At 39.4% G+C, this 12770-nt stretch overlaps 1 protein-coding gene across 2 annotated transcripts; it reads left to right on the top strand.

The window, feature by feature from the left end:
• The first annotated feature begins 962 nt into the window (after window positions 1-962).
• LOC106575843 (uncharacterized) lies at window positions 963-9984 on the top strand. 2 transcript variants are annotated; one of them, XM_045699409.1, is made up of 6 exons: window positions 963-1299; window positions 3298-3624; window positions 3718-3765; window positions 4155-4283; window positions 5867-5916; window positions 6341-9984. In XM_045699409.1, exons 1-6 carry the CDS (start codon window positions 1218-1220, stop codon window positions 6740-6742), a joined length of 1038 nt encoding a protein of 345 aa, XP_045555365.1. In that variant the 5' UTR covers window positions 963-1217; the 3' UTR covers window positions 6743-9984. The 2 variants fall into 2 exon arrangements, with proteins under 2 accessions (XP_045555365.1, XP_045555366.1); XM_045699410.1 differs by lacking the exon at window positions 3718-3765 and having other exon boundaries at window positions 970-1299.
• Window positions 9985-12770: the final 2786 nt, after the last annotated feature.

Below are 12770 nucleotides of genomic sequence, written 5' to 3'. Positions count from 1 at the left end.
CGCTAGCTTTGCAAATTCAGCTATTGTTGGAAGCCAGCCAATATGAAACAAACTATTAAAATTACAAAAGTTGCAGCATATGTTGTGTAAATGGTGAACTCATACAGCTGTCAACTCTTGTCATTTTAATCCGTTTCACATTTGCTAGCTACCTTTTAGATCGAAGCCCAAATAGAATGATAAAAGATAAGATGATAGAAGCCCATCTCCTACTGTAAATAACCTACACACTGTGTGTGTGAGTAGCCAGCCAGCGAGGTAGAAAAATGGCAGAAAAATAAAAGATGGACATCAGAGTATTTTTCAGTACACCAAAACGCAAAGTAAGAACCCTAGTAGCCTAATATCTCAAAGACTAGTTGATAAAATGTTCATAAGAAAGAAATGAAATTCTAATGGAAATGTTTCACAATGATGTCATTAGGCAGAGCAGGCAACAGATGGCACACAGACAGCAGAGTTGGGGACAGATATGCAGGGACAGACTGGCAGAGACAGGGAGTCTCAGGTAAGTTTGTTGAGTCTTTGTTTGGCAACATTATGAAAGGTTCTCAATTTTTTTTACTTGTAAAATAGGAACATAATTGGAAAATGCCATGGATACCCCCAATCTCAACTTAAACTGGTGTCTGAACTAAGATTTGTTAAAGGCAAAGGTATTGCTGTTGTGATTAGTTGTGTAGTTTTGGGTACTGGTAGTTAGGAGTACGGCAAACACCTTATTTCTTTGGTTCCTCAATATACATTTACCATATTACAATGTAGGCTATGTGTTACAGCACTACTTTTGGTGTCCCCCTCAGGAATTGCTCTTGAGAAAATTTCATGTAATTGTCCCCTCCAAAGTTGATATCAGATTTTCGCCCCTAGTGATCACCACAGTCAATTTTATGTAGATGAGATAGGATGAAGCACATGGGGAGAGAGAGAAAGAGTGAAAGAGAGAGTAGGTAAAGGAAGTAAAACGGAAGAAATGTTACCACAAACACTTGTGCAGTGACGGAGAGACTATGATGCTGGGGTGTGTTAAGACTGATGTGAGAGACATTTAAAATTGAGGAAGAGAGAGCGAGAGAGAGAGAACAGACAGTGTATTTCACTCACTCACTCTCACACACACACACAGAGATGATCATCTACCAATGCTGTGGCTGTCTTCCTAAACCACCTCTGGTGTAACCTGCTGATTATAGAAGGCCTGTGGGCTACAAGTCACCATGGGGCCCCGTGACTGCTGGTCCTGGACCAGCCTACCTCTCACCATCTTGGTTGTGCTTCTCTTCCCCTGGGATGCCCATGGTAAGTTAGACCCAGGGGAGAAAAAAAACTTTTTGTATGTGATTAAACTACAGCATATTGTGGTTGGTTCAGTTCCAACACAAAGTAAGAGAAGTGTTGCTGGTAAATAAAAGAACTGTGGTTCTCTTTGAGTGAACATTTTTGTAAATATCTGAAATGCCATCCTCACATTCAAGACTTCCAGTTTTTGTCATCCTGGCAAAAAACACTTTTTTTTATTTGTGTGTGAGAGCTCGATGACAGAAAAAAAGATATCCTGTTGTAGAAAAAGATAAAGGGACTAAAAATAAGAGATTAGCAGGGTAGGAAAATTTGTTCCAAGTCATCTTAATGTCCGCCCGATCTTCCTCCCTAAAGATGAATAATTTATGTTGTTAATGTTCTCCTCCCTGTTTTCCAGTTGTTGTTGTTGAAACAAATCGCTCTTCTGGCTTCCATTTTGTTTCCACTGAATAGCAAATACTCCACATTTCACACTGGCATTTTGAACCCATCAACAACATTAATATTTTATAATTGACATTACAGAGATATTGTAGCTTACTGACACCCAGCTGAAATATTTTTTGGGGCACATCTCAGTTATACCAATACTAGTGTCATGTATTTTAATTTATATGATTTCAACAACAACAATCATGAGTTAATTTAAATTATAATTTAGCAGACAAATTTATCCTGAGCTACTAACAGGAGCAATTAGGGTTAGGTGCCTTGCTCAAGGACACATCAACAAATGATTTTACCTGGTCGGCTCGGGGATTCGAACCAGCAACCTTTTGGTTACTGGCCCAATGCTCTTAGCTGCTAGACTACCTGCTGTCCACTGTTATATTAAGTTATTATAACTTGATACCAATGGTCTCTATTAAAGCTGTGATATGTCACTTTTTGGGCAACCCAACAAAATTCACATAGAAATGTGAGTTATAGATCGGTCATTCTCATTCAAATCAAGTCTAATAAGCAGTAGATATGTTCTATGTGCGCTATTTCTATGCTCCCTGTTTTTAAGTTTAGTTTTTTGAGTCTTGTACTTTTGGTTTTGTACACCAGCTTCAAACAGCTGAAAATACAATCTTTTTGGGTATGGAAAATATATTTCAGAGCGGTTTAGATGGTACGATGATTCTCTACACTATACTTGCTTTTTTTGTCACATAAACTGAAATTAGGCGAACTATTAGAATTTTAGCAACCAGGAAATGGCGGAACAATTTCTGCATAGTGCATCTTTATTATAGCCCTACTGTGGCTTTCCTGTGTGGTCGGAAGGTATAATCGAGTTGTGTGCCATTGAGTGGTAGGCCTACAGTCAAGTGGTATATGATGCTATCGTTTTGTCACCTCTACTGTCCTCTCATTGATACTGGGATGTCTGACACTCCTTGCCACTAATTGACATTCTGAATGTTATTGATGGTCAGTTATAATGAGTTAACCTCTTAAACTGAGACCATTTTGGATATACTCAGTTCCTCAGTGACGATTATGAAGTCTGAATGTCTTTAGGTTTGTGATAAGTTCCCCCATGGTATGATGAGGTGGTCCTATTTAGTCTGAGACAGGATGCAGCACAGAATAAGTGCAGGTGGGGTTGAATCTCAGTTCCCTAGAACCTGTAGTCCCACTGTTTTATGCTAATTGAGTTCCCACTCATCAGGATGTGAAATGTGTTTTGTCCCTTTTTTTTATCTCTCTGTATGTATCCCCCTTCTATTAGTCATGAACATGTCACTTTCACTGATACCACGGGGAAATTCTGATGTAGGGGAAAATCTCCCTCACCTGTCTGCAATCTTTAATCACCTCTCATCTCAGTAAAACATTTTTTCCACCACCATCGATCCAGATAAAGACATTTTAAGGCCTATCCTTGTAGCCATTATTACTATCTATTTTTTTTGTGTGTGTGTATGATTTGATATAGAGGTGATGGGGGATCTTATGGGGGACTATTGGTCAGGCAGTGACTTACTTCAGTTTAATTCTTTGCAGGTCAAGATTCTGATTGTTTCCCAGAGATTAGAGTGACACGGAACACAGTATGGAAGGCTTCACCTGGGAAACAACTGAAGATTAACTGTTCTGTTGTTTTATGTTCCAACTTACAACCACCATTACTATGGTGTAAGGTTGATGAATCAAACAACTGCAATACTGTCAACACAACAACTCTCATTCAAACACAGTGGACCAATTTTACAAACACTACAGGGATCTTATTTCTGGTCTTCACCAGCATTTCCATAGACGATGCAGGTCTATACAGGTGTGCATTAAATGAAGCCTCTGTGAGTCATTCTGTCAATGTTACTGTCTCAGGTAAGCAATTTTTTTTTGTTTGAAATACATACAATAACAATATTACATTAGCAATAGCCTCCCTGACCGGGTCCCAATTTGTATACATTTCAGAGAGTGTTGAGGACACCACAGTTGTCTATCAGAAGAACGAAACAACCAGTAGGAGGAGATTGTGACTCTTCATAGCTCAGCATGCATTGCACACAGGATATAAATGTGCTGCAGTATGAATATACATCAAGGCACAACACAATGCTATGTCACACCTAACTCTGAAACACTGTGGTAACCAGTAACACCCTAACAGCCAGTTAAAACTACCAACCTAGTATCCATGTTGAGTCAAACCTCCTCTTCAGGAGCGTCATTTTGATTTAAAATATGTGTGTGTCTGCGTGTGTGTAATCAGGCAGAATTATTTTGCCATTGAAAACTAATTTCCTGCATTTGTATATTTTTTTGGCCTATAGCTTTTATGAATTCAAATGTGGGGTGGGAGGACATTTCCTACCTGTTCATAGTGGAAATTATTCCTCTTTCTCTTATAGACAGTACACTGAGTCAGAGGGACAGCTTCCTGGAGTGGGTGTGGCCTTATGTTTACTCCTCGGCTGGGATTGTGGTGTTTGTCATCGTGGTGATAACCATATCCATGCTCTCATTGCGTGGTTGTAAAGGTAAGATGCTCACAATTACCTTAGCATATTAACACAGACTAATGATGACCATAGTACATTAATACAGACTAATGATGACCATAGCATATTAACACAGACTAATGATGACCATAGTACATTAATACAGACTAATGATGACCATAGCATATTAACACAGACTAATGATGACCATAGCACATTAATACAGACTAATGATGACCATAGTACATTAATACAGACTAATGATGACCATAGTACATTAATACAGACTAATGCATTAACACAGACTAATGATGACCATAGTACATTAATAGAGACTAATGAGGACCATAGTGCATTAATACAGACTAATGATGACCATAGTATATTAATACAGACTAATGATGACTATAGTATATTAATACAGACTAATGATGACCATAGTACATTAATACAGACTAATGATGACCATAGCATATTAACACAGACTAATGAGGACCATAGTATATTAATACAGAGTAATGATGACCATAGTACATTAATACAGACTAATGAGGACCATAGTACATGAATACAGAGTAATGATGACCATAGTACATTCATACAGACTAATGAGGACCATAGTACATTAATACAGACTAATGCATGACCATAGTACATTCATACAGACTAATGAGGACCATAGTACATTAATACAAACTAATGTATGACCATAGTATATTAATACAGAGTAATGATGACCATAGTACATTAATACAGACTAATGAGGACCATAGTACATGAATACAGAGTAATGATGACCATAGTACATTCATACAGACTAATGAGGACCATAGCATATTAACACAGACTAATGATGACCATAGTACATTAATACAGACTAATGATGACCATAGCATATTAACACAGACTAATGATGACCATAGCACATTAATACAGACTAATGATGACCATAGTACATTAATACAGACTAATGATGACCATAGTACATTAATACAGACTAATGCATTAACACAGACTAATGATGACCATAGTACATTAATAGAGACTAATGAGGACCATAGTGCATTAATACAGACTAATGATGACCATAGCATATTAATAGAGACTAATGAGGACCATAGTACATTAATACAGACTAATGCATGACCATAGTATATTAATACAGACTAATGATGACCATAGTATATTAATACAGACTAATGATGACCATAGTACATTAATACAGACTAATGATGACCATAGCATATTAACACAGACTAATGAGGACCATAGTACATGAATACAGAGTAATGATGACCATAGTACATTCATACAGACTAATGAGGACCATAGTACATTAATACAGAGTAATGATGACCATAGTACATTCATACAGACTAATGAGGACCATAGTACATTAATACAGACTAATGCATGACCATAGTACATTCATACAGACTAATGAGGACCATAGTACATTAATACAGACTAATGTATGACCATAGTATATTAATACAGACTAATGATGACCATAGTATATCAACACAGACTAATGATGACCATAGTATATTAATACAGACATTTATATCTGGGACATGATATCTAATTTCAATGTTTTGTTCATGATTCCCTTGAAATTGCAGGTGCCTGTCCGGCCAGGAAGTCAAGGAAAGAGGACCAAACAGTGAACCGGGTAAAACAGACATACACTTTACACATCTCCCTTTCATTCCTCCCTTATCTCACATCATTTGCTCACATTGTATATAGTCTTATTTTTGTCTACTGTATCATTGATTGTATGTTGTTTTACTCCATGTGTAACTCTGTGTTTTTGTATGTTGTCGAACTGCTTTGCTTTATCTTGGCCAGGTCGTAATTGTAAATGAGAACTTGTTCTCAACTTGCCTACCTGGTTAAATAAAGGTGAAATAAAAAAAAAATGTCCTGCATTAGTACTATTAGTACAGATTCTGAATGGTGTTTAATGTGTTTACAGTATGTAACAGAGTCTTTTGGTGCTCTCCTTGTCTGTCAGTCCCAGGTGTGGCCCACTATAATCAACAGTGGGGTTTGCAAATACACAGAGTATTAAAGTTGCTTACTTGTTGTTGCAGTATATGGCTATACCAATGACCCAGCAAGCATTCCCACGACCCAACCCCCAACCCCACCACAGACCAAGCATCCGATCCCACCAAGCCCAGCCCCGGCCCCAAGCCCAGCCCTGGCCCCAAGCCCAGGCGCAAGCCCAGCCCACCCCACCGCCGGACTGTATCTATGACAACGCACCTGCCAGGGGCCCACGTCGCACTCATCCGGCACCCGTCCAAGATGCAGCCAATCAGGTAGCTGTCCCGGTGGACAGGGATGATACCTATAGCAACGGGAAGGAGAAAGAGGAAGAGAGTGATATCATGTACGCAGCGCTCAACCATCAGGTAAAGCCTCGAGCCGCACCGCGCCCTGCACAGCCTCAGGAGGAGGGCTCAGAGTACGCAGCCATACGAGTGTCCTGAGCCCTGGAACCAGGAAGTAAAACTTCTCTTCCCAGAGGGCCACAGTCCTACTGGTCTTTGTTTCTCCCTGATTACGAGAAGGGGGTCGCTGCGTCCCAATATGGCGACCGGAGTATGGGCGAGTGGGTGTGTCGAAAGGGAAGTAGTGGGCGTGTGGAAAGGAGTGGGTGTGTCAAAGTGCTCTGCTATAGGTCAGACGGTTTTGATTGAGCTGTATTTTTTCTCTTCCATTTCTTGCCACTCAACCAGACTGTGACACACAACTAGGTGTTATCTACAACCAAAAAGGGTTATTTGGCTGTCCTCATCAGAGAACCCTTTGAAGAACCCCCTTTGGTTCCAGATAGAACCCTTCTGGGTTCCATGAAGAACCCTTTCCACAGAGGGTTCTACATGGAATCCAAAAGAGTTCTACCTGGAACCAAAAAGGGTTCTCCTATGGGGACAGCCGTAAAACCCTTTTGGAACCCTTTTTTCTACGAGTGTACCTCACATTGAGCTACCATACTGCGAGAGTTGGGACTTCTATTTTTAAGCCAGAGGATGAGTCTGAGTATTAGAATTACACGAATAATTGTAAATTTTCCGGTTTAAAACTGAAGATTGTTTATTGGGGCGGCAGGTAGCCTTGTGGTTAGAGCGTTGGGCCAGTAACCGAAAGGTTGCTAGGTCAAATCCTATATTCTGTCCCTGAACAAGGCAGTTAACCCACTGTTCCTAGGCCATCATTGTAAATAAGAATTTGTTCTTAACTGACTTGCCTAGTTAAATAAAAAATAGAAAAAAAATTGAAGTATTGATGATGGGTGTACTGTTGCTTTATGGGTTGTACGCATGTTCTTACTTGTGACTGTCACCCTGATATATTACTGTGACTGTCACTTATGATATATTACTGTGACTGTCACCCTGATATATTACTGTGACTGTCACCCTGATATATTATTGTGACTGTCACCCTGATATATTATTGTGACTGTAACCCTGATATATTACTGTGACTGGCACTCTGAAAAATTACTGTGACTGACACCCTGATATATTACTGTGACTGACACCCTGATATATTACTGTGACTGTCACCCTGATATATTACTGTCACTCTGATATTGGCTACTAGGTAGCTACTTCCCATGCCGTTACCGGACAGTAGTGCCTGTCAAGCGGGAGCGAACGGTACTGTCTTCTGGTGTTGTTGTTTTTCATGCGTACCCTCCCCATTGAGTAGTAGACTGTATGTACTGTATGTATCAAGGTGACATCTAGATGGTTATCAATATTAGTTACTTCTTGTGTAGGCTGCTATCCTCTTTTAAATAAAATCATTTGAGAGAAAACGTTGCCACGTTAGCTGCCGCCTGTGACATGAATGACCATGATACCAGTGGCGATCGGTGCCATTTAAGATTATTATTATTTTAACCTTTATTTAACTAGACAAGTCATATAAGAACAAATTCGTATTTACAATGACGGCCTACACCAGCCAAACCTGGACGACGCTGGGCCAATTGTGCGCCGCCCTATGGGACTACAAATCACAGCCGGTTGTGATACAGCCTGGAATTGAACCAGGGTGTCTGTAGTGACGCCTCAAGCACTGAGATGCAGTGCCTTAGACCGCTGCGCCACTCAGGAGCCCTGATGAGGGATGAGGTCTTTTTTTCTTCTTTCATGAGCATGGCCTTATTTCTATTACAGCTTATTGGATGACTATCATTCATATTCATTTCACCCAGTTCAATGTAACATCAATAGGTTTAGGCTACTTGAGGTTTCCTCAACCTATGAATGAGAGCTACAACATGGTGCTCTTTAGGCTACTGTAGACCTACATTGCAAAACAGTGTGTTTTAATCAATTATTTGGTGACGTGAATATATTTAGAATATTTTTTTCTAAAAAGGCTAACTTTTTAAAAATGTTTTACTATTTAATTTATTATGAAATTCACTAAGGAAGATGTTCCTCCCCTTCCTCCTCTGAGGAGCCTCCACTGCATGATACCCATTAGGAAGCACTTCAAGTCGGCAGGCATGTCGATACAACCCCGGTGCGCTGGTCCAGCTTATCGACTCGTCTTGCAGCCCAATCAGCCATGTGAAACAGTATTCAGTGGCAACAAATCTGCCCAATTAGCTGATTTCGCTTTCCATACACCCACTCTCCCATACTTCTGTCGCCATGTTGGGCTGCAGATACCCATACTTGGTATTACAGAAATCGATCAGCTGGCTGCCTCTGAACTTTGAACTTCTACCAATGATAACATCAGCTTTAACTATGGTCTTTTGGGTAAAACTTTCTTACAGAGGTTGATTGTTGAGGCCTACATGAAATATTCTACTGCACTGTAATCAAGTGAAAATCAGTTGACTGTGAATGTAACTGTGATTGATTGTTTTTTTTAATGCATTTTTTTGTGATTGCGTGTTACCTATTTAAAAAAATAATCAGATTTGATTTACTATAATATCATTTTCACTGCAATATTACTATTCTCCATTCCTTACTGTAATCAACCAGTTTCAGTGAAATCACTGTGAGTGATGACAATCCCCTGGCCTTGGGTTTAGTTGAGGTGTTACTGTCGTTATGCAGGGTGTTTTGCAGTTTACCTCTTGTGCTGGGATGTGATTAGGAGGTTTCCTGTGCTACACAAACCAAAACCCCCACATGCTGCAGCACACGGTTGCATATCCTGTGATGCAGTGAGAAGCTTTCAGTGTCTGTGTGTGTGTGTGTGTGTGTGTGTGTGTGTGTGTGTGTGTGTGTGTGTGTATGTGTGTGTGTGTGTATGTGTGTGTGTGTGTGTATGTGTGTGTGTGTGTGTGTGTGTGTGTGTGTGTGTGTGTGTGTGTGTGTGTTTCATGCCTGATCTACTGTTCCTGCATGTGTGTGTGCATGTGTTATCCCAGCTAGCACATAATGTTCTGAGAACCATATATTTCTTAGACCTTCATGAGAGTATGCTTGTCCTATGATTATTTTGCACACATCCTTCCCACAATGTTCTGTGAATGGTGCAGGATACCCAGCTAGCACATAACGTTCTAAGAACCATACTTCAGCATAATGTTTTCCGCAGGTTTCCTCATGGTTCTATTTAAAGGAAAAATCCACCCAAAACCACTCATTCCTATAATTTACAGTGTTGCATAACACTAATATGTGAGAACAATATTTTTTGTGAACACATTTTTTATTTTGTCGTTATAATAAAGTTGGTAGCAACGTGAAAATCATTGTGGAAATCTGTTGCAGCTCAAGATGACTAAAAAAAACACAATGCAATGCTCTCTCTATGGGCTGGCTGGCTAGTAGCTAGCTAGCAAACGTAGCTACACACAATAATACCAAAGTCAATATCAGCATGTGAAGAAGCTAGTTAGCTTTAGAATTGCCTAAACAAACTGCAATATTAATTTAGGAGTCTACAATCTCACCATGTTAAACCTGCAGATTGATGTGCCTCACAGAGTGGAGTCTGACATTCACAACGGCACCATGCAATACACCCTGGACTGAAGATGCAGACAAATAGGAGAAATGTGTTAGACCCTCTGTTCAATTACACATCTCTCAAGGTAGGAATATCGTGAAAATATGGTCAATGGCTCATTCGAGAGAAGACATCCTCCCACGTTATGACATCGGCCAGTATTAGAATCTGACACGTATGATAGACGTTTTAACGATCTAAAAGTCATACTCCTATTAACTTCCAGTGTAGCGAGAGACACTTTGACACAATGCTACATCATACTGGCCGAATTTCTGCCTGCTTGAACGGCAATAACTCAGATACACATGAAATGACCCAGGGAATCGATAGAACATCACTCAGAGATGCACAAAAACATTATAACGTTCAAAATGGGTGAATCTTTACTTTAAAGTCATGTTCTTAGATCATGAAGAAAACTTTCCATAAAAAGCACAAGCAAACATTAGTTACATTCTAAGAATGTTATTTAAAAACATATACATTCCATTCTCAACATCAACAAAACTCTCTCTGTACTCTATCTTGTTAAGTGTGTTCAGGTGTGTTGACCTTAATGGGTGCTTGTTTCCTTTGAAATGGGATATGTTTGAATAGATTAAAATGAACGGCTTTGTAACAGTAAAAATACATGGCATGCTAGCTCCATCTTGGTGACGCAGTGGACTAATTCCAAAACGTTCAGGGAACCATAGTAAACGTTCTCAGAACCTCCCTGCAAGCTAAAAATGAACATTCCCAGAACAGGCAAAGTTTTCACTTTCCGTTTTACCGGTCAGGAAACGTATGGCTTCCTTCGCAGAACCAATAGGAAACCAAAAATGTACGTTCCCACAACTTCCAAGTAACCACATTTAGTAGATGGGATGTGAGTGTTTATGTGCTTGCGTGAGTGTGTGCTTTACTATATGTGATTGTGATCTCCTAACCATCACAAAGACACAGGGCCTTGAACAGGAAACACAGGGCTGACCACAGTGTCGTGAAGTACACCTGACATGGTGGGATTGAGACTGTGTTGTTTTACAGTACAGCACAGGTGTCAAACTCATTCCACGGAGGGCCGAGTGTCTGCGGGTTTTTGTTCCTCCCGTCTACATCACTATAAAAACAGAAAGTCTCAAAACACCATGCATGATTGTGTAACGAAACCATGGAAAATAGTGCAGCTAAACTGAGATCTGGTGTTTGGAGGGTGTTTGAATGTAAACCCAATGTAAGTGTTTTAATACACAGAATGTGTTTTAAACAGAAATGAAGTACTTTGAAAGACCCAAAGTGGTTCATCAACATGACTTGGTGTTTTTTTAAGAGTGTTGTGAAAACACTTTTTGTGGTTTCAGTGCATGTAAAAGGCAGCATCAAAACACAAAAACTGTGTTTCTCATACAATTAATAGTTTATAAATGCAAATGGTTTATAATCCTAAATATTGATTGATGATATGATATTTTTTTTCAATGCTTTATTTAGACAGATTAGAATCAGGAGGTGCAGTCAGATGGTACATTTTGCTGGAATTTTACCCACTCACCCACACAGCCACACTGTAAGAAATTATTCAGGGGTGAATTGAAATTGAACCCCCCCTCCAAAAAACAAACAAACATATACTTAATAAAAATGAATGCAAGTTGTGCAGAGCCCGAAGAACGGGGTTCAATTCCCCGCTCCAACCCTTCAATCTGTTTCTCCCACCTATCTGTATCCTCTCTGTCATTTCATAACTGTCAAAATACCCCAAAAATATATTTCAGAAAATGTATGCAATCATATCAATGTAAGAATAAATCAAATTTAACATGTTGCTCAAAATGTCAGTATTTTTTATGACTATAACCAAAGAAAGAAAATGAGTGATTGAACTCATTGTCACGTGACTCTGATTTTAGAGGATTGTGTGTAATATTTTTTTGGGGGACTTTATGATTTTTTCACACAATGATTCATGCATGTTTGATGAAACCCAAGTATATTTCTATATTAGTATTGAGCTTGTGCCATGAAGTATAATGGATCATAATATCTAAACCGTCAGGCAAATTGACAGCACCCATTCCTACATTCAAGATTATTAATGGTGGAGATTATTAATGGTGGAGGCAAGTGTAGAATCCCACATTTTTGCAGTTCAACCTCCAATTACTGCTGGTGACTTGAACACTGTGCTTGACAATGCCGGCCCAAAACGGTATATGATGTCAAATTATCAAATACATAACAATGTTAAACATTAAGACACTTCAGACAAAGGGATCTAATTCTGCACTAGACAGGATTCAAAACATCAGAATGGAGTTTAGAAGCTTTAAATAGAGGAAAGAGAAGGGATCTAATTCTGGACAGGACTCGACACACCATAATAGTGTTTTCAACCTTTTCTGTGAGTGCTCCCAGTCTCTGGCAAGGTGCTGCACACCACACCATGTCATGTTTCAAAACATCTCAGGATGATGTGTTTCAACACTCCAGCAAAGTTAAGGTTTCGTCTCCTTCAATTTGGTGGCAGCTCAGTTGCCACAA

The sequence above is a fragment of the Salmo salar genome, chromosome ssa17, assembly GCF_905237065.1.
Source record: "Salmo salar chromosome ssa17, Ssal_v3.1, whole genome shotgun sequence".
In the NCBI taxonomy this organism is placed as follows: Eukaryota; Metazoa; Chordata; class Actinopteri; order Salmoniformes; family Salmonidae; genus Salmo; species Salmo salar.
The sequence above is the reverse complement of the archived record's forward strand: the minus strand, read 5'-3'. Positions and strand labels throughout refer to the sequence as shown.